Source organism: Schistocerca piceifrons, chromosome 2, assembly GCF_021461385.2.
Source record: "Schistocerca piceifrons isolate TAMUIC-IGC-003096 chromosome 2, iqSchPice1.1, whole genome shotgun sequence".
NCBI classification, from domain to species: domain Eukaryota; kingdom Metazoa; phylum Arthropoda; class Insecta; order Orthoptera; family Acrididae; genus Schistocerca; species Schistocerca piceifrons.
This window is the reverse complement of record NC_060139.1, coordinates 446,585,885-446,606,703: the sequence shown is the minus strand read 5'-3', so window position 1 is coordinate 446,606,703 and position 20,819 is coordinate 446,585,885. Positions and strand designations below refer to the sequence as shown.

At 37.3% G+C, this 20,819-nt stretch overlaps 1 protein-coding gene across 1 annotated transcript in view; it reads right to left on the bottom strand.

Annotated features, from left to right (window-relative positions):
- Positions 1-20,819, bottom strand: part of LOC124775462 (ATP-binding cassette sub-family C member 5-like) — a 375,967-nt gene that overhangs the window by 68,553 nt on the left and 286,595 nt on the right. Inside the window, exons 17-18 of the mRNA XM_047250294.1 lie at positions 19,887-19,978; positions 18,441-18,649 (exon numbers count right to left, since the gene is read on the bottom strand). Coding sequence (XP_047106250.1) covers positions 18,441-18,649; positions 19,887-19,978 — 301 coding nt within the window. The remainder of the gene's footprint in view (positions 1-18,440; positions 18,650-19,886; positions 19,979-20,819) is intronic.

Here is a 20,819-nt window from a genome sequence, read left to right as displayed (position 1 = left end):
CTTGTTTAAAAAAGAATAAACAAATGATATTCAATGAAAATCATTAACCTATGCACCAATGTAACCACATGCTGATGAAAACATAAATGATCTGTGTGAAAGGATATAGAAAATAAAACAGACACCAAAACCCACTACAGGATGATGATGGGATATTTTAATGCAAATTTAAGAAAAAAATTTAGGAAGTATCTCCGCTGATGTACAGAAAATTGAATTGACAAACTACAAATGGAATGAAAAATGAAAGATTATATTTTATCAAACACTAAGCAAATTGTACAGGTAGTGATGTAATCAACTATTGAAAAGGATGAGTATGTGACAGGCGTATTCTTAGCTCTTTGCAGAAACTACAGGCATATTCTTAGATCGTTACAGAAACTACAGGTAAATCTTATATCATAAAGAATAGTCTCTCACCGGACTTCATTTTGGTCCCATTTTTATTTAACTTATACACCAGCCAGTGACCTAATGATGGTAACTCAAAGAAACTTATTTGAAGAGGTTGAAGAAAAAGTTACTAACAGTCTAGTAAAGCTTGATCAGTATTACAAAACACTGAGACTTTGCCTCAACCACAATAAATAAAAAGTTAGCCCACTCCACCTAACCAACATGATGACAAAGAACTGAATTTAATCTTCCACAACAAATCTTCCGCCACAAATATTTAGATGTAACTTTTGACAGATCTCAGACTTTTAAAAAAACCCATAGAACTAAGAGGAAAAAAAAGCTAAAATCAAGATATAATATATTAAGAAAACTTGCTGGTGCAAGCTGGGGATCTAAAGCAAACACATTATGAACTACAGCACAAGCAGTTGTGTGTCTTGTCTCCGAGTACTGTTCTCCTGTTTGGAGTAGAAGCAGCCATGGCAATGAAATATATATTTATCTAAATGACATAATCAGGATTGTGATAGGAATTCTTAAATCCACACCAATATTCTTGTTGTTAGTTCTCACTTATATTGTTCTATCAAATTTTTGACAACAAAAATAAACAACACTTGAATTGACAAAAATCAAAAGATCCAGACACTTATAAATTCTTGAAACAATGCAGAATACACCATACACCTGACTAAAATCTAGAGAAACAATCTGGGTAAAGAATGGTCAACCCTCTTGAGCAAACTATTATCTAACAAAAGAATGGAGAAATCAGTGGCCATTCTCCCTTGACTGTGAGTAGATAGGCAAAGCAGGTATGACCATACAACTCCCAGAAGAGGATCTTAAAAGAAAAGCATGGAGTTCCCTCAGTGGTGTAGGAACTAGCCATGCCACAACTAAAGCAGCACTACATGAATAGGAATGACTGATGTTGACAAATTTGACATTTAGAAAGCAGCACAGTGGATGCAGCTTAGTTTGTAGAGCACAACATGAGAGAAGAGATTCTCTCTGTGGGGGCACAGTAACCAGCTGCAACTGGGGGAGGGAGGGGGGGTCCTGGATGAAAGGGTTTATGGACTTTAGGAAGCATGTAGATTATGGAAACCAATCTTACATCTGCAGAAAGAAAAGCAACTCACAACCTAAAAACTGATCCCGACCTTATAAACATCCATGCTGACAAAGGCTGCAGGGATTAACTGGCAGAGAAACTTCACCAACTGTCTCATACAGCCACCTAAAAACCCAAGCACAGTGACCACATGCCAGAAATCCAGCAGAATATCCAGTTATTCTCAAATCATTAGGTCCAGTCCCGAACCTCTCCCTGAGTCTTTCTCTCTCCCCGACCCCATCACTCCCCACACTGCTACCTTCTACATGCTTCCTAAATTACATAAACCCAACCACCCAGCAACAAACTGTCCATTCGCATGAATGGACACAGGCAGACAGTGTTTGTTGGTAATGAGGATCACCCTGTGGCTAAACATGCCTTGGTGCACGGCCAGCACATCTTGGCACAGTGTTACACCGTCCGGGTTATCTGGATACTTCCCACTAACACCAACCTATCCGAACTCCGGAGATGGGAACTTGCCCTTCAATATATCCTCTCTTCTCGTTATCCACCAGGCCTCAATCTCCACTAATTTCAAGTTGCCGCCACTCATACCTCACCTGTCATTCAACATCATCTTTGCCTCTGCACTTCCGCCTCGACTGACATCTCTGCCCAAACTCTTTGCCTTTGAATACATCTGCTTGTGTCTGTATATGTGTGGATGGATATGTGTGTGTGTGCGAGTGTATACCCATCCTTTTTTCCCCCTAAGGTAAGTCTTTCCGCTCCCGGGATTGGAATGACTCCTTACCCTCTCCCTTAAAACCCACATCCTTTCGTCTTTCCCTCTCCTTCCCTCTTTCCTGACGAAGTAACCGTTGGTTGCAAAAGCTTGAATTTTGTGTGATGTTTGTGTTTGTTTGTGTGTCTATCGACCTGCCAGCGCTTTCGTTTGGTAAGTCACATCATCTTCGTTTTTAGATATATTTTTCCCACGTGGAATGATTCCCTCTATTATATATAGACATAAGATATGCAATTTTCAAAGATACATCATCAGAATATCAATCGTATCAAATGGTTCATTAGACAGAGATGTATCATCATCTACTATTGATGTATGTCCCTATGGAACATAAGTATTTATTATAACACTATCAGAGAAACTTGGCTTTGCCCAGGTATTTACTTATAGCTGTGCATCCATGCCTGTATCCCATAACATCTGCTCAGATGTTTAATGTTTATGATGTCATACTTCCTGCATTAAGTATCATACAATGATATAATTTTGTAGGTACATTCAATATCATATGTGGATGCTGTCTACAAAACGTATTATGAATAGAGTTAGTAGAAAGAGATAATAAAGTTAAACATCATGCATTAAAGGCCTTTACAAATGTCTTCTTTGTCTGTATATGTGCAGATGGATATATGTGTGTGTGTGTGTGTGTGTGTGTGTGTGTGTGTGTGTGTGTGTGTGTGTGTGTGCGCGCGCGAGTGTATACCTGTCCTTTTTTCCCCCTAAGGTAAGTCTTTCCGCTCCCAGGATTGGAATGACTCCTTGCCCTCTCCCTTAAAACCCACATCATTTCGTCTTTCCCTCTCCTTCCCTCTTTCCTGATGAAGCAACCGTTGGTTGCGAAAGCTTGAATTTTGTGTGTGTGTTAGGGAAACATTCCAATTTTGGAAATCCATTTCTTTCATTTTTATGTTACAATATATTAATTATCCTGTGAAATTGGATTTGTTTCTTTCATAGTGACCAGCAGATAATTATATATTTCACATTACCAAAATCATGAAGCTTCATTACATTACAAACTCTTTGCACTGACAAGGCATGCTGTCTTTGCTTACTGTAATATAAATGTGTCTAGATAGCTCTGGGAAGTGTTTGGAAAAGAAAGGTGGTATGAAGCCAAGCCTGCGACTTGCTTTTATGTTAGATTATGTGGATTTTGTTTTGTGAGTTGGCAATGGCCAAATAAGACTTTATCAAGAATGTTGACATTTCTAATGCATCAGTAGGAGAAGAAATCTTAAAAGCAGTGTTTAATTTGAAAGTGGTCATTATTAACCAGTGCCATTTATTATGTGAATGAAGAAGATCGTATTACTGAGTGAGCTGAGTTGTTGAATACACTACAATAATCCATTGTTAACAAGTTAATGATTTTTCCATAAACCTGATAACACCAAAGTTCTGTAGGAGTCCTACACCGAATTTTGCTGGACTACAAGCTATGCCATTTATATCTATGAAAAATTTTCTTTTAATGACTGCTGCAGTGAACTTGGAGGGAGGGTGGGGGGGGGGGGGGTGGTAACATCCACACGAATAGGCCATTGGAGGCCGAAAAGTACCAAGCAGCCACCATGTCATTCTCGGCCCACAGGTGTCACTGGATGCAGGTATGGAGGGGCATGCAGTCAGCACACCACTCTCCCAGCTGTATGTCAGTTTATGGGACCGGAGCTGCTACTTCTTGATCAAGTAGCTCCTCAGTTTGCCTCACTAGGGCTGAGTGCATCCCGCTTGCCAACAGCACTCAGCACACTGGATGGTCACCCATCCAAGTGCTAACCCAGCCCAACAGCATTTAACCTTGGTGATCTTATGGGAACTGGTGTTACCACTGTGGCAAGTCCATTGGCCAACTTGGGAATAGCCTGTCTACAATTCTGTTCTCCTGCTTAATTGTACATGTATATACATCAGTTGATGCTGACAGCAATGTCAAAAAACTTCTATATTTCATTATCTTTGTGATTACTGAACTGAGGCAATGAAATAGCCCTTCCATACAATCTAGCCATTCATTATTGTCACATCTGTAACAAGGAGCAGTGCCTCTCCAAATATGCCAGGAGCCTCACTGTGGCCTTCTCACATCAGTATTATCCTCCCAACCTTATCTAGAGACAGATCTTCCATGTCTTGTCTCTCTAGTCACATACCACCTCCCACACAACCACTATCTGCCCACAAATGAGCACTCCTCTCATGAATCAGGACTGGAGCAACTGAATCATATTCTCTGCCAGGATGTCAACTACTTCTGATCATGCCCTGAAATGAAGAATATTCCCCCAACCCTTCCAACAGTTGTATTCTGAAATCCATCAAACCTACACACTTTCCTAGTCCATCCCTACTGCAATCCTGCTTCCAACCCCTTGCCTCTTGGCTCATATTCCTGCTATTGACATAAATGCAAGAGCTATCTCATACATCCTCCCACTACCACCTGCTCCAGTCCCATCCCAGGCATCTCCTGCCCCATCAAATGCAGGGCAACCTGCGAAAGTAACCATGTGATCTACAAACTAAGGTCTAACCACTGTGCTGCTTTCTATGTGGGCATCAAAACTAACAAGCTGTCTGTTCTCTTTAATGGTCACCACCAAAATGTGACCAAGAGACAGCTGGACCAAACAGTCACTGAAGATGCTGATCAATATGATGTGCTTCACTTTAATGACTGCCACATAGCCTGCATCATCTGGTTTCTATCTAACAACACCAGATTTTCCAAAATGCACTGATGGGAACTTTCCCTACAACATATCATTCATTCCTGTAAATCCACTGGCCTCTACATTCAATAGTCCCTGTTCTCCACTTTCCCTACATTTCATTCATTCCTGTAAATCCACTGGCATCTACATTCAATAGTCCCTGCTCTCCACCTATCTATCCCCTTCCCCACTCCCATTTCAGTGATACACATGCTTTCTATCCCACCAATGAACCTACCAGTCTTTTCACATTCTCTCTATTTCTCTCTCTCTCTCTCTCTCTCTCTCTCCCCCCCTCCCTCTCCCCCCCCCTTCCCTTTATCTCCCAGATTAGATTAGATTAGATTAGTTTTTCGTTCCATTGACCCGTGCTGAGGAGATCCTCGTGGATGTGGAACATGTCAATTTACCTTTTTTTTTTTAAGCTGAAATAACAATACTAATAGTATGAATATATACATCATTTGTCTCTATTAAAAAATTCGTCAATGGAGTAGAAGGAGTTGGCCACTAGTAAGTCTTTCAGGCTCCTCCTTTTAAACTGATCCTTATTTGTAACTAAATTTTTTATGTTTACTGGCAAATTATTGAAGATGAGTGTTCCTGAGTAGTGGACCCCTTTTTGAACTAAAGTAAGTGCTTCTAAGTCCTTGTGCAGATCATTTTTGTTCCTGGTATTGTATGTATGAACTGAGCTGTTTGTTGGAAAAAGAGATATATTATTTAGAACAAATTTCATTAATGAGTAAATATACTGAGAGGCAGTAGTTAGTATACCCAGTTCTTTGAAGTGGTTTCTACAGGACGTCCGTGAATTTACTCCACAAATAATATGTATTACACACTTTTGGACTCTGAAAACTTTTGTTCGACTTGAAGATTATATTATACCATATGACATTATGGAATGAAAGTAGGCAAAGTATGCAAGCTTTTTCATTTTTATGTCGCCTATGTCTCCTAACACTTGAATTGCAAATACAGATTTGTTAAGGCATTTCTGCAGTTCTGTGGTGTGCTCTTCCCAACTGAATTTATTATCAAGTTGTAATCCCAGGAATTTAAGACTGTCAACCTCTTCTATCTGCTCTTCTTCGTATTTTATGCATATACTGGGTGGAAACCTGTTACAGGTTCTGAATTGCATATAGTGAGTCTTATCGAAGTGTAATGTCAGTAAGTTGGCTTTAAACCATTTATTAATATCCATGAAAATATCATTAGCAGATCTTTCTACTACTACACTTGACATACTATTTATTGCAATACTTGTGTCATCTGCAAACAAAACGAACTCTGCTTCTGGCAGTGTAACTGATGAGAGACCATTAATGTACACAAGAAAAAGCAATGGCCCTAAGATGGATCCTTGTGGGACACCACATGTAATTTCTTCCCATTCTGATGATGACTGATGACTTAATTCACTAGTCCCTTGCACTGACACCCTTTGTTTCCTGTTAGTGAGGTATGACTTGAACCATTTTGCAGCACTGCTCGTGACACCATAGAATTCTAATTTACTTAAAAGGATGTTGTGGTTCACACAATCAAATGCCTTTGACAAATCACAGAAAATACCTGCTGCTTGTAATTTGTTATTTAATGAATTAAGTACATTTTCACTATAGGTGAAAATAGCCTTCTCGATATCAGAACCCTTCAGAAATCCAAACTGTGTTCTTGATAATATGTTATTTGTGGTCAGATGGTCGAGCAGCTGCCTGTACATTACTTTTTCTAAAATTTTTGAGAATGCAGGCAAAAGTGAAATCGGTCTGTAGTTTGATGGTATCTCTTTATCCCCTTTCTTGAATAGAGGCTTAACATCTGCATATTTTAGCCAGTCAGGAAATGTCCGAGTTATAATTGACTGGTTACACAAGTAACTTAGAATTGTACTAAACTCACAAGAACATGCCTTAATTAACTTTGTTGATATTTCATCATACCCACTAGAATGCTTTGTTTTTAAAGATTTTATTATGGAAGTTATTTCTTTTGGTGAAGTGAGTGATATATTCATGCACTTGAAGCTATTTGTGAAGGCTAGTTTCATAATATTCAAGGGCATTATTTACTGATCCTGAAAGTCCCATTCTATCAGTAACGGATATAATGTACTTGTTAAATAGATTTGCCACACTATGCCCATCAGTTACCAATGTGCCATCTACCCTTAATGCTATTTGCTCCTGTTCCTTTCTGGATCTACCAGTCTGCTCTTTCACTATATCCCATATTGTTTTTATTTTGTTCCCTGACTTTGCTATCTTCTTCTCGTAGTGCATTTGTTTAGACATCTGAATTACTTTTTTTAATGTTTTACAGTATTCCTTGTATTTAGCTAAATCATCAGCATTGGAGCTATTCTTGGTCGACAGATACATTTTCCTTTTTGTCTTACAGGAAATCTTTATTCCTTGTGTAATCCATGGTTTTATTATAGACTTCTGTTTAATTTGAGTAACTTTTAGAGGAAAACAGTTTTCAAACATGGTACTGACATTGTTCATGAATGTGTTATATTTTTCATTCATGTCACGAGCACTATAAACATCTTTCCAGTTCATATCTTTGAGCAGTTTTCTAAAACACTCAATTTTTGGTTGATTGACTACTCTCCTGTACTCAGATTTAGCAGTCTTGATAATCTGCTTAGAATTTACATCTAAAACAAGGAGCTGCATGTCATGATCTGATAGTCCATTTATAACAGGTTTTATGATATGATTTTGTTCCTTTGATTTGTCTATAAAAATGTTATCAATGGCTGTCCTTGAGGCTTTAGTGACCCTAGTTGGAAAGTTTACAGTGTGAGTTAGATTGAAAGACAACATTACTAACAGCAGTGAATGTTTACTGGAAGATTGCATTAGAAAATCTGTATTAAAGTCACCAGCAATCAAAATTTCTTTGTTTCTTCCTGTTAAATAACCCAAAAGAGCTTCAAGATGATCTAAGAATAGATTATAATTTCCTGCAGCTGCTCGGTAAATAGTTATTATTATATAGGATCTGTTATGGAACTCTACTTCTGTTGCACATGCTTCTAGATGCTGCTCTAAACAGAATTTATTAATGTCAATGTTCTTGAATTTATGGCAGTTTTTGATAAATGTGGCAACTCCTCCTCCATCCATATCTACTCTGCAGAAGTAGGAAGCTAGCTTAAATCCTGAAATGTCTAACATATCTATATCATTGGTCACTTGATGTTCAGAGAGGCAGATTATGTCAATTTGGTTAGATGAATTCATTTCATCGATACAAATGAGTAGTTCATCAACTTTATTTCTAAGTCCCGGAATGTTCTGGTGTAATAAAGATAACTGATACTGCATACTAATGGGATTGTAACTGCTTTGGTGAAGATGAACTGGCAGTTTCTGATTACTTTCTGTTAGACACTGTTTAAATGGAGGCTGTATGATAAAATCTGACTCCTGTCCATCTGTTTTCTCAAACTGAGTGTGTCTGCCAATCTCTCTTAAAACTCATTTTCTTTCCCCCTTCCCTATCCTGAAAAAGGCATCCCTCTGACACCTGTGACCACTGGTATTTTACCACTTGTGACAGTGTCCCCCCTTAAGTTTTCTGCAATCAACCCAGACAGTTTTCCCTTCCCTTTGCTATTGAGGTGAAGGCCATGCCTAGTGTAGTCCCACAGGCAGTACAGCATATTCCTCCACCTGTATCCTGCTATTACTGCCCCTGTTCACCTCATACCCCCTCTTTATCCCCACCACCCATTCCTGCAGATTGCTGCTCATGTCAGATGCAGTTGCAGTGGAAATCCAGATCCAGAGGAAGTGGGCATATGTGTGTGAGTTCGTCTTGTGTGAGTGGGTGTGTTTTTTTCTACTCTGGAAGAAAGACTTTGTGCAAAATTTTAGCACTCTTTTTCTCATCATGCCTTCCAATGTCCTTGCCAAAGTGGTAACACCAGTTCCCATCAAATTAATGAAGTCGAACGCTGTCGGGCTTGGCTAGCACTTGGATGGGTTGCCATTCAGGTCTGCTGAGAGCTGTTGGCAAGCAGGGTGCACTCAGCACAGCACTTATGAAGCTAATTGAGGAGCTACTTAATTGAGAAGTAGTGGCACCAGCTATGAAAACTGACACTGTCTAGAAGAGCAGTGTGCTGACCACATGCCACTCTGTATCCACCTTCGCTGATGCCTAACACCTAAGGGCTGAGGATGACATGACATCTGGTTGGTACCATTGGGCCTTCAAGGCCTGTTTGGATGGTTTTTGTTTTCATTGTGCCTGTCTGTGATTCTACAGCTTCTCCATCTGGTGTGTTGCAATCTATACTTTCTACACTACTGGCCATTAAATTTGCTACACCACGAAGATGATGTGCTACAGACATGAAATTTAACCGACAGGAAGAAGATGCTGTGATATGCAAATGATTAGCTTTTCAGGGCAGACACACAAGGTTGGCACCAGTGGTGACATCTACAACGTGCTGACATGAAGAAAGTTTCCAACCGATTTCTCATACACAAACAGCAGTTGACCGGCGTTGCCTGGTGAAACGTTGTTGTGATGCCTCGTGTAAGGAGGAGAAATGTTTACCATCACGTTTCCAACTTGTAGCCTATCGTGATTGCGGTTTATCATATCGAGACATTGCTGCTCGCGTTGCTCAAGATCCAGTGACTGTTAGCAGAATATGGAATTGGTGGGTTCAGGAGGGTAATATGGAATGCCATGCTGGATCCCAACAGTCTCATATGACTAGCAGTCGAGATGACGGGCATCTTATCCGCATGGCTGTAATGGATCGTGCAGCCCCATCTCGATCCCTGAGTCAACAGATGGGGACATTTGCAAGACAACAACCATCTGCATGAACAGTTTGACGACATTTGCAGTAGCATGGACTACCAGCTAGGAGATCATGGCTGCAGTTACCCTTGACGCTGCGTCACAGACAGGAGCGCCTGCGATGGTGTACTCAACGACGAACCTTGGTGCATGAATGGCAAAATGTCATTTTTTCGAATGAATCCAGGTTCTGTTTACAGCATCATGATGGTTGCATCCGTGTTTGGCGACATCGCGGTGAACGCACATTGGAAGCCGTTCTGGCATATCACCCTGCGTGATGGTATGGGGAGCCATTGGTTATACATCTCGGTCACCTCTTGTTCGCTTTGACGGAACTTTGAACAGTGGACATTACATTTCAGATGTGTTACCACCTGTGGCTCTACCCCTCATTCGATCCCTGCGAAACCCTACATTTCAGCAGAATAATGCACGACTGCATGTTGCACGTCCTGTGCAGGCCTTTCTGGATACAGAAAATGTTCAACTGCTGACCTGGCCAGCACATTCTCCAGGTCTCTCACCAACTGAAAACGGCTGGTCAACGGCGGCTGAGCAACTGGCTCGTCACAATATGCCAGTCACTACTCTTGATGAACTGTGGTATCGTGTTGAAACTGCATGGCCAGCTGTACCTGTACACACCATCCAAGCTCTGTCTGACTCAATGTCCAGGCGTATCAGGGCCATTAGTACGGCCAGAGGTGATTGTTCTGGGTACTGATTTCTCAGGATCCATGCACCCAAACTGCGTGAAAATGTAATCACATGTCAGTTCTAGTATAATATATTTGTCCAATGAATACCCGTTTATCATCTGCATTTCTTCTTGGTGTAGCAATTTTAATGGCCAGTAGTGTATGTTGTTATTTCATTCTGGACTTATATATAATTTTGCTGTTTCATATTGTCTTATCCAGCATCAAATTAATGTATATACTTGTATGCTATAATTCAGTAAACCATAAGCTGAACAAATAAATAAATTACTTAATCAAATAAAATTCTTAGAAAATGTCAAAACATTTTTTAAACTACAGGAAAAGGTCTTAAGAACAATGATCAAAAGTAGTAATCAGCCTCCTTCTAAGTATCTGTTCAAAACAAAAAGGATGTTAACTACACCCTATGAGCACATTTATCTCTGTTATGCACATCAAAAAAGATAATTATTGCACATACAACCCTTTCCAATACCAAGGAATGAGATCTGGACTGAAAGAATAAACATAAACTGAAAATAAGTCTTCTACCATGGGATGAAACTGTACAATAAACTACCTGAGGAGATTAAAGAATTAACTAAAACCAACTTAATTAAAAAGTCAGGTATAAAGTACATATTAAGTAGTACATTTTGTACAATGAAGTATCACTTCGATAACACAAAGTAAGAGTTTTGTAAAAAATGTAACCCAAGTACATATCGCTACATTAGACGAAAATCGGCACAACTCGAAAAATGCTGATTTTTCGCTCATGTCATCAACAAAATGAGAAAGGGGAATACTTCTATGTGGAAGAGTGTTACAAACGTAACTGGCATTATTTGTCCACTAGAGAGCAGTTATGACAGTGATGCATTAACAGAACCTATACCAACAACTGGAAAAAGAGTGTCGCATTGTCAGTTGTACAGAAGCATTCGGCCAGTGCTCATGCGGATGTTGGAAGAAAAGAGTCACATTTTGAATAGTGCCTGTGTTCTCCATGTGAAAGTAAGTAGGCACAGTACATTTATATGATAAATAATGTTTTATTTTGAGATCAATCAATCAATCTCTTTATTCATCCGTTAACAACATACATTGTATGTATGTAGTCAATTACAATATATTTTCTTATCTTTAATTTGTTTCAAAAACTTGGAGAATAAATACAAATATTTTATATTAGTATATATAAATAATATTACTTTTCCATATTCAGATATTCTTCAATGCTATAGAAACTATGTGTTAGTAAAAATTGTTTAAGATCTACCTTGAATTTATGAAATTCTTTAATTTTCTTTATTGTAGAAGGCAATGCACTAAAAAGTATTTTGGGCTGGTAGTTTACACTTTTTTGGTAGAGTGCTCTTTGTGGGTGTCTCTGTGAAAATCATCCCTGGTCCTTGTTTCATGGTTATGAACCTGATTATTTAATGTTGAAAATTCCTGGTGAGTTTTCAGAAAGCATGCACATTCATAGATGTATAAGCTAGGGAGAGTCAGTATTTTAAATTCTTTAAATATTTCCCTGCATGACACTCTGGAGGGAACCCCTTTCATTATCCTAACAGCCCTTTTTTTGAAGTTTGAAAGCTTGTTTTGCCGTACCTGTATTTCCCCAGAAGATCACACCATATCTAAGCAAACTGTTCATGTAAGCATAATAGGCACGCTGCAATGATTCAGTGTTGCAGCATTCCCGAAGCATTCTTAGCACATAGTAGCATTTACTTAATTTTTTACTCAAAACTTTTAAATGCTTTTCCCATCTCAAGTGCTCATCCACCCATATACTGAGGAATTTTGTGTATGCAGCTTGTGCAATAACATAGTTCCCTAACTCAGCTTTTACTCTTCTTCTAGCTTTACTTTTAATATTACTGAAATTCATCAATACCGTTTTATCCTTATTTATGATCAAAGCATTATCACTAAACCATTTTCTTGTCTCATTTATTGTCCTAGAGACACTCTGCTGTAGATCATCCTCAGTAAATCCTTTTATAAAAATGCTAGTGTCATCAGTGAACATCACCATTTCTGCAACTGTCAGATGGTTTGGCAAATTGTTAATGTACACCAAGAACAACAGAGGGCCTAACAAGGAAATTATTGTGACAGTTTTGTTTATAGAATTAGTTTACATACTATTTCTTTTCCTGTTTTATTTTGAGATGTGCCACTCTTCTAAAAAATTATTTATAACCTTTTTTAGAAACTGTAATGTCATGCTCTAATATTTTGTCTTGTGCCACTCTTGAACAAAGAAGTACATATAGTGATGAATCTGTTGCAGTTGCAACAATGTCGGCTAGTTCATGAAGTCCACTAATTGTCATGTTAGCTGTCAAACGAAATGATCAAAATGCTGCAATTTGGGAGCTTCAACGTCCAAACAATTCTGAAGAAAATGTACAGCATATTATGACCGGCTCTCAAGGTCAGTTTTGTGCAATGACAAATCATGTATTATGTTAAGTACGTTTTATGCAATTCACATGAAAGGTACATACTTATTTTGATTATTGCAGCTGTTCCAATACACTGTGGTGATACTGAGGTTTTACAAGGCAGTAGTGTTTTGAATGATTCTGGTGATCAGAATGATAACAACCTCAGCAGATACACATCTGCTAAAAACGATTGTAGTGATCCAGGTGAAAACAGTACCTCCATGTTTTTGAAGAGTGTTGCAGATAGACTTTTTGAAGATTTTGATTCCGATGACACACATGCTGACCCTAACTTTGTTGCCTATTCTAGTGACTCATCATCCACTTCAAATTCACAATCTGCTCAAAGAATTACAAAATCTAAACAAGGGGGAAGAAAAGATAAAAGTAAAGTGCTATTCCCATGTAAATCTGACAATAAAACTCGAAAGACAAAGAGGAATGTTGGCAAATGCAAAAAAACAAAAGCAAAATCCTAAGGAACTGTGGTAAAATTGTAAGTTTACAAAGAAAATACAAAATGACAATGGAACAATTGAAAGGACTCTAGTAATGAGAGAAGCTCAGAAAATGATGCCTCCATGTGGGGAAAAGTGTCACCTTAGATGTTCAAAAAAATTTTCTGATGAAGAGAGACAAAATATTTTTCAGAGTTACAGGAAAGTGGGAGACTTACAGAGGCAATGTGATTACATCACTATTAACATGACAACCACATAGCCAAGGAACCACTATCAGAAGGAAGATAGTCGCCGTCGTCTTAACACTGCTTTTTATTTTGATCATAATAGTGAAAAAGCAAGAGTTTGTAAACAGTCTTTTAGTGCTACTTTAGGTATAAGCAGACAAATGGTTAGAACTGTTGAGGAATAGAGAATTTCTGTTCAAGGAGGAGTTATTTCCACTGATTTACAGGGAAAACATGGTAAACAACTGACTGTGTCAACAGAAATAAAATAAAACCTTAGGAAACATATCAGCTCAATTCCAAAGATTCCTAGTCACTACTGCTATGCCAGAACTTCTAAAGAATACATTGAAGGTTGTAAAATAATAAGTGACCTTTATGGAGATTAAAAATCTGTGCAAAGAAGAAAAGTTGGAGTATGGTAAGTACCTCATGTATTACACAGTTTTTACCAAAGAATTTAATCTGGCTTTTTATTTTTACCCCAAAGAAGGATCAGTGTGAGTTCTGCACCAAATTTGAAAATGCATCTAATGAAGAAAAAGAAAAATTTGCAGTGCAATATGAGAACCATTTGAAAGAGAAAGATCTGTCACAAATTGAGAAAGAGAAAGATAAGAAATCTAGTAATATAGTAGTAGTGTATGACTTACAAGCTGTATTACCATGTCTTGTGGGTGATGCCTCAACGTTTTACTACATTTCCAAACTGAACATTTTCAATTTCACAATTTTTCAGCTTAACACAAATTATGTTAATTGCTGTGTTTGGCACAAAGGACAAGCAAATCAAGGTTCTGTTGAAATTACTTCCTGTGTATGACATTATTTAGAACAACTGCATCAAGAAAGGGGTAATGAGTCATTTTTTATTCAGGTAAGTGTGCCAGTCAAAATAAAAATAAAAACATTATTACTATGTACTGTAAAGCTATACAGACTTTCAAGTGGATTAACGCCATAATGCACAAATATTTAAACTTTGGGTATACCCAAAATGGGGAAGTCAGTGTACGTTCTAATATTGAGAAACAGATCAGGACAGCTTGAAAATCTGGTCCTATCTATGTTCCTCATCATTATGTAAGCCTAATAAGGTCAGCAAAAAAATCTGGCATGCCATATACTGAGCACAAGCGTTGTTATGATGATTTTTATGACTTTCAAAATTAAGGCAAGGAATACTGACAAAGAAATATTCAATATTTCTGAAGTTAAGATTTTTAGGATCGACCAAGATAAACCAAATGAGTTGATGTATAAGAACTCTTATAGTGAACAAGATTCTAAAGTCGTATTATTAACCAATAATCATAAAACGACTCGATAACAAACATCAGAAAGTGACAAGCAGAAGATGTGTCTGGCAAAAGCCTATAATGCTAAGAAATGTGTATCAGATGCTGAAAAGGCTGAGCTGTTGGAGTTAATACATAAAAATATAGTTCCAAAATTTTATTTTTTAAATAACTTGTAGGTTAATTTTTCTGTGCTAACTATTTTATGTAAAATGTAAAACAAACCAAAAAACTGAGTTGATTAATTTCTTGATTTGATTCAAATAATTTGGCTGTGTTATGTTGTATTTTTTACAAATAAATATTTTCTTATAATTATTTCTTTATTAAATTATTTATTCCATACCCTTTACAGATATAAGAGCTGAAATTTATATTTTTATGTGTCACAAGTCAAAGCCCTTTAACTAAAATTGAAGTTTTCTTTGTAGAAAAGTGTCACAATTGAAGCCATTAGGGTAAATTTATCACTCAAAATGAAAGAAAAGCTATGTAAAAGTTACCTCTGAGTATGTGCTACTTAGAAAGAAAAAGACAATGCTGATGTGATTTCATGGAGAAAAGTAATGTTGACTGAAACTTTGGTTGCTATCTGTAAGTGGGGATTTTACTAAACTAGTGGTTTTAGAGATGTGCTGGTTCTCCTCAAGGTAGCAATATATAATAATATGACACCTGTCTAATTTCACAACACACCTTTGCCCTATTAGACTTTTTTATTCTTCTTCCTCTCCAAACCCCCCCCCCCCCCCCCCCCCCCACCCTCCTCCCACTACCCCTCACCTTTTCTGAAAAACTTTACACAAAAACTCTGTAATGGATAATAAAAACTACTTATCCTCTTTCTTGGAAATTACATTAGGTTAGATTATAGGTTATATGTCCCATCGACAGTACCCTCTTTCTGAGTTCAACATCTCACTCATTATGGAGAGATACTGACACAGTTTTTCAGGGATTAATTGGGAAGCTGACAGAAGACAGCAGCAGACAGAGATGCATGTAAACTCCTCTTAAAAATGTATTTAATAACTTAAAGAGTCTGCATCTTGTATAGATTGAATTAGCTGAACAATAAATAAGTGGAAGCAGCAGTGCGCAATATGCAACTAAAACATCCCCGAACATCATTTTCATGAACCTGATATTGCCTGATCATGTGTGTAGTGTATGGAGAAATTAATGAACACTGTCACTAGCATATTACATTAAAACCTTCCTTCCTTGAATGTACACTACCGCTCTTTAATTTCAATACACCCAGGAAATGACATCTTGTTCTCTGCAGATAAGGTCTAATACTGTTGTACACATGTCATGATTATTGTTTGTGGTCATCGAGATAGAATAGTACCCAACAAACAATGTTGTGTACATAAACATTATGTACATATCTGATATGTTTGTTTACGTATTTGCTGACGGATGCCATATTTGGTGCACCTGTGTTGTTCCCTGTAGTGATGTGATGTCCACAGCGAATGGCAAACATTGCTACGATACATAACATGTGGCTCCTGCACGTCAGTTTCTTCATGACATTGAGGTGTGCACATCGTTAGTATGTCTCCATGAGTGGAGATATCCATAGAAAAACCTGCTGTTATTTTACCACTTAGCCAATTATCTATTTGCCAAATTGTGAAACAGTGTAGTGTGTCTATAGGGGGAGTGCAATACACCCTTCACTGCCAGAAGACAACAGATAGCAAAAAGGACATACCAATACCAGGACAACCTCATAAAACAACTAAAAGTGATGATAAATATATCAGAATTACCAGTAAGAGAAATAGATTCAACACAGCACCACAAATTTGTACATAATTGGTAGAAATGAACATGACAACAATATCTGTTGCAACAATATACAGGAGACTGACTGAAGCCGGCTTGAAAGGATGTGTCACAGCAAGAAAACTGCTTCTAAGACCCATAAATAAACAGAAGGGGCTTGCATGGGCTAGAAAACATTGTAATTGGACATTGGAAGAGTGGAAGAAGGTGTTATTCACTGGTGAATCGAAGTTTGAGATTTTTTGGAACCAGATGGAGAATATTTGTTCACTGATTTGTAGGAGAAAGTGTAGCCCAGCAGTGTGTTCTACCTACAGTTAAACATGGTGGTGGTTCTATTATGGTTTGGGATGTTTTGCTGGAGATAGAGTTGGCAACATTGTGAAAATAGAAGGATGTATGGATCAGAAGCAGTAGCACTGCATACTTCGGTATTGTGCAATAAAAAGCAGATTGCACTTAATAGGGAAAGGGTTCACCTTACAACAGGATAATGACCCAAAACATCTGTCAGTGTACTGTATGAACTACACTGCTTCAAAGGAAAAACAGAAAGTAATGAATGATATAGTATTGACGTCCAAAAGCCCCAATTGTAATCCCATTGAAATGGTCTAGGATGAAGTGGACAGATGTATCAGGGAAGTTAATATATCCAGCAAGGAACATCTCTGGAATATTGTTTAGGGGCTGTGTGGAATAATATAGATTCATGATACCTACAAAGGCTAACTGACCGCATGCCTTGAGTCTGTGAGGCAGTCATTAAATCCAAAGGAGGATACCCTGATGAATGTAAAATATAATGATTGTGATTGTATTATGTATGTGGAAATTAATATAATTATATTTTGTGAGAAATAATGTTTGGTTTATGTTGTAAATATGAAATACCAGGGTGTATTGAAATTAATGAGTGGTAGTGTATAAACAAAACGGTATTTTTCACTTAAGATCAGACAAATGAATTACACAGATTTTAACAGACTGGCCTTGTATTTGGAAGCATGGAGGCTCTAATCCACATCTGTTCAGCCTGTTTTGGCTTAACACAATGTTCCTAAATTACTTTGAGTCAAATGCCACAATGGTTTTTACTATAAGGTCAGGGCCAACTACCTAACTCATTGTTACTAGACATGTAACTATGTTAATGTCTGTGTGTATGAGATGTTTTTTGTTCTTAAATTGTCATACCAAACAATGTCCATCATAGAAAAAGTGACCCATAGATGAATATAATTGTTCATACTACTAAAATTTCAAGTTATCATAGCCTAGAGAAAAGCGTAGACTTCAAGGCAGAATGAACTCAACTCACCAGGAAGGAAATCAGGAAATCTAAGCAATAAATATTTATTTATGAAAATAAAAGTATGTCAGATTGAACTACACAATATGTTCAGTGTCTTAGGAAATGTAGTTTGTACCAACACAGACAACAGGGACAAATACTTATCATATGTACTGATGCATAATTAGTTTGAAGGAAAACACATGCAGCGGAAAACTGCTTATCATTTTTATCTATCTATATTTATAAACTGATGCTCCCTTTGTGGGTTTCTCTTTAAGTGTATCATTGTTAACAGTAAGTGAAAATATAAATGAAGATAATTTTGAGAACCACTGTATTCATTTTAAAATTCTTACCTGAAGTTTAGAATTAGCTTCAAAATATTTGAAATACTGGAGATATTCTGCTATGTCCTGTGTTAAATTCTGTATGACAGTGCTGAGCAGATTAATACATATAAAAATGAAACCCACGGTAGTTGCTGTGAGTTTGTGGGCACTAATTATGAGCACTTCATGATTTCTCATCAGAGCAATCATTAACATCACCAACGTGATGAGCAGCACTAGAAAACATAAAAATTAGTCATTTAGTAGATAATGAACACGGCACAGCCTTAATTAAAAAGAGTAATTTTATTGAATTCACTTTTTATGAAGGTTATCCAGAATACAGGTGTCATACACTAGTGGGAGGTTGCTATTGAGTTTGACAGTTAACATTTCCCTATTGTTTGTAACATTCCTGTTCTTGTGGTTGAAAATTGTGGCTGTGATTCTTTCTTCTACCAGGTGTTAAGTCTGTGATGACTTTCTAATCTCTCTCATTGTAGCAACTGAAACTCATCTTCAGCTCTACTTATGGGTCAAATACCATGAACCAGTAGAAATAATAATGTAATCAACACTTCTGCATATATTAAAAGGTGTAAACAACTGTGACATACTGGTTATAATTTGATATTCTAATCTTCTACATCAGGGATGTACAAAGACTGATACTGAATGTATTGAGAAACAGTACAACAAATTCAGTACCAACTTTGATAAATGTTTCTGTGCAACTGTACTTTATTTCTATTTTTGGCACAAGGAAAACTTACTCTCTCAATGAAACTTGAACTGTAAATTATAGATTGCAGCAATCAGTCATCCTTTTTAAATTTTATTGTGGAGATCTAGATTTCAACTAGAAGCTAGCCATTCTCAATGCACTATTATTTCTACTCAATGCATGTAATGCCTGTTGCTATTCACCATATAGCGGAGATGCTGAGTTGCAGATAAGCACAACAAAAAGACTCTCACAATTATAGCTTTTGGCCGTTAAGGCATTCACCAACAATAGACAGACAGACACACACACACACACACACACACACACACACACACACACACACACACACACACACGCACGCGAAAGCAACTCACACACATGACTACAGTGTCAGGCAACTGAAACTGCACTGCTTTACTGCTGATACATGTATGTATCAACAGTATTAAATGTTTTGCCTTGTGTAAGTAATGGCCACTACATATTTAATTATTTCATATATTTAGAAAAAAATGGTTTGTGAAAAAATGTTGACTTGGATGTTTTCTTTACATCCTTGGTTTATAAAGGATATTGTTCAAAAAACTGTGTGAAAGCTACCAGCAACTTTGTTCTCTAAGTAGAAAGTATTCTGTAACCGTGTATTCTGTGTTCTGCATTTCTGCATCTAATGCAAAAACATTCATTAATCCACCCACTACTTTCATCAAATAGCTTATTACACTGAAAAGAATAAGTTTCTGTACCTTTCAGCATACTTATCCAGAATGAAATGCATCCAGAGGTAGCTTTTATTAGGTATACACTTGCAGCCTTCTGGTCATTTTGTTTCACAAAACTGAAAATAAAAGTTGTGTTAGAATAGGGCACATAACAAAATAAACTGGAATTGAGGTGAGTATTGATACAATAAAGTACTGATAATCAGACAAAATACCAGGATGTGATGATTCTACACATCCACAAAATGACAGAAACTAAGGCTGAAATGCTATTCAAGGAACAATAAGTCAAACAGTGATGTTAGCTATCTTAGTAGACAACAGAGGTAGAAATTTTAGTTATTTTTAATATACTTCACTTCTGTGAATAATTTCCTTTTTCTTTTGTAAGTAAATTTCATTATGTAAAGTACATATCTCCAGTGCAATACTGAACAGAAATGGTGACAGAAGATCACATTGTTTTGACCCATTATTAACTACGAAGGGTGCTGACAACTGATTTGCAACCTGGCACTGGAATCATTGTAATAGGGTGCAAACAGCCTAATGTACTTCAGTGGTATGCTGAATGCTTGCATTATCTTTCATAGTGTTGGCCAATTAATGCTGTTGTATGCCTGCCAGGAGTCAATGAATATAAAGTGTAGGTCTTTATCATATTCATAAAACTTCTACTTCATTTGTGTCAGTGTGAAGATACAGTGAGTGGTTGAGTATTCCAGGATAAATCCTCACTGGTATTTGCCTACAATTCCTCTGAGCAATGGTTTTGGTTAGCTTAGTATCAAGCTGCAAAATACTAACACGAATTCTTTACAGACGAATGGAAAAACTGGTAGAAGCGGACCTCAGGGAAGATCAGTTTGGATTCCGTAGAAATGTTGGAACACGTGAGGCAATACTAACCTTACGACTTATCTTAGAAGAAAGATTAAGAAAAGGCAAACCTACGTT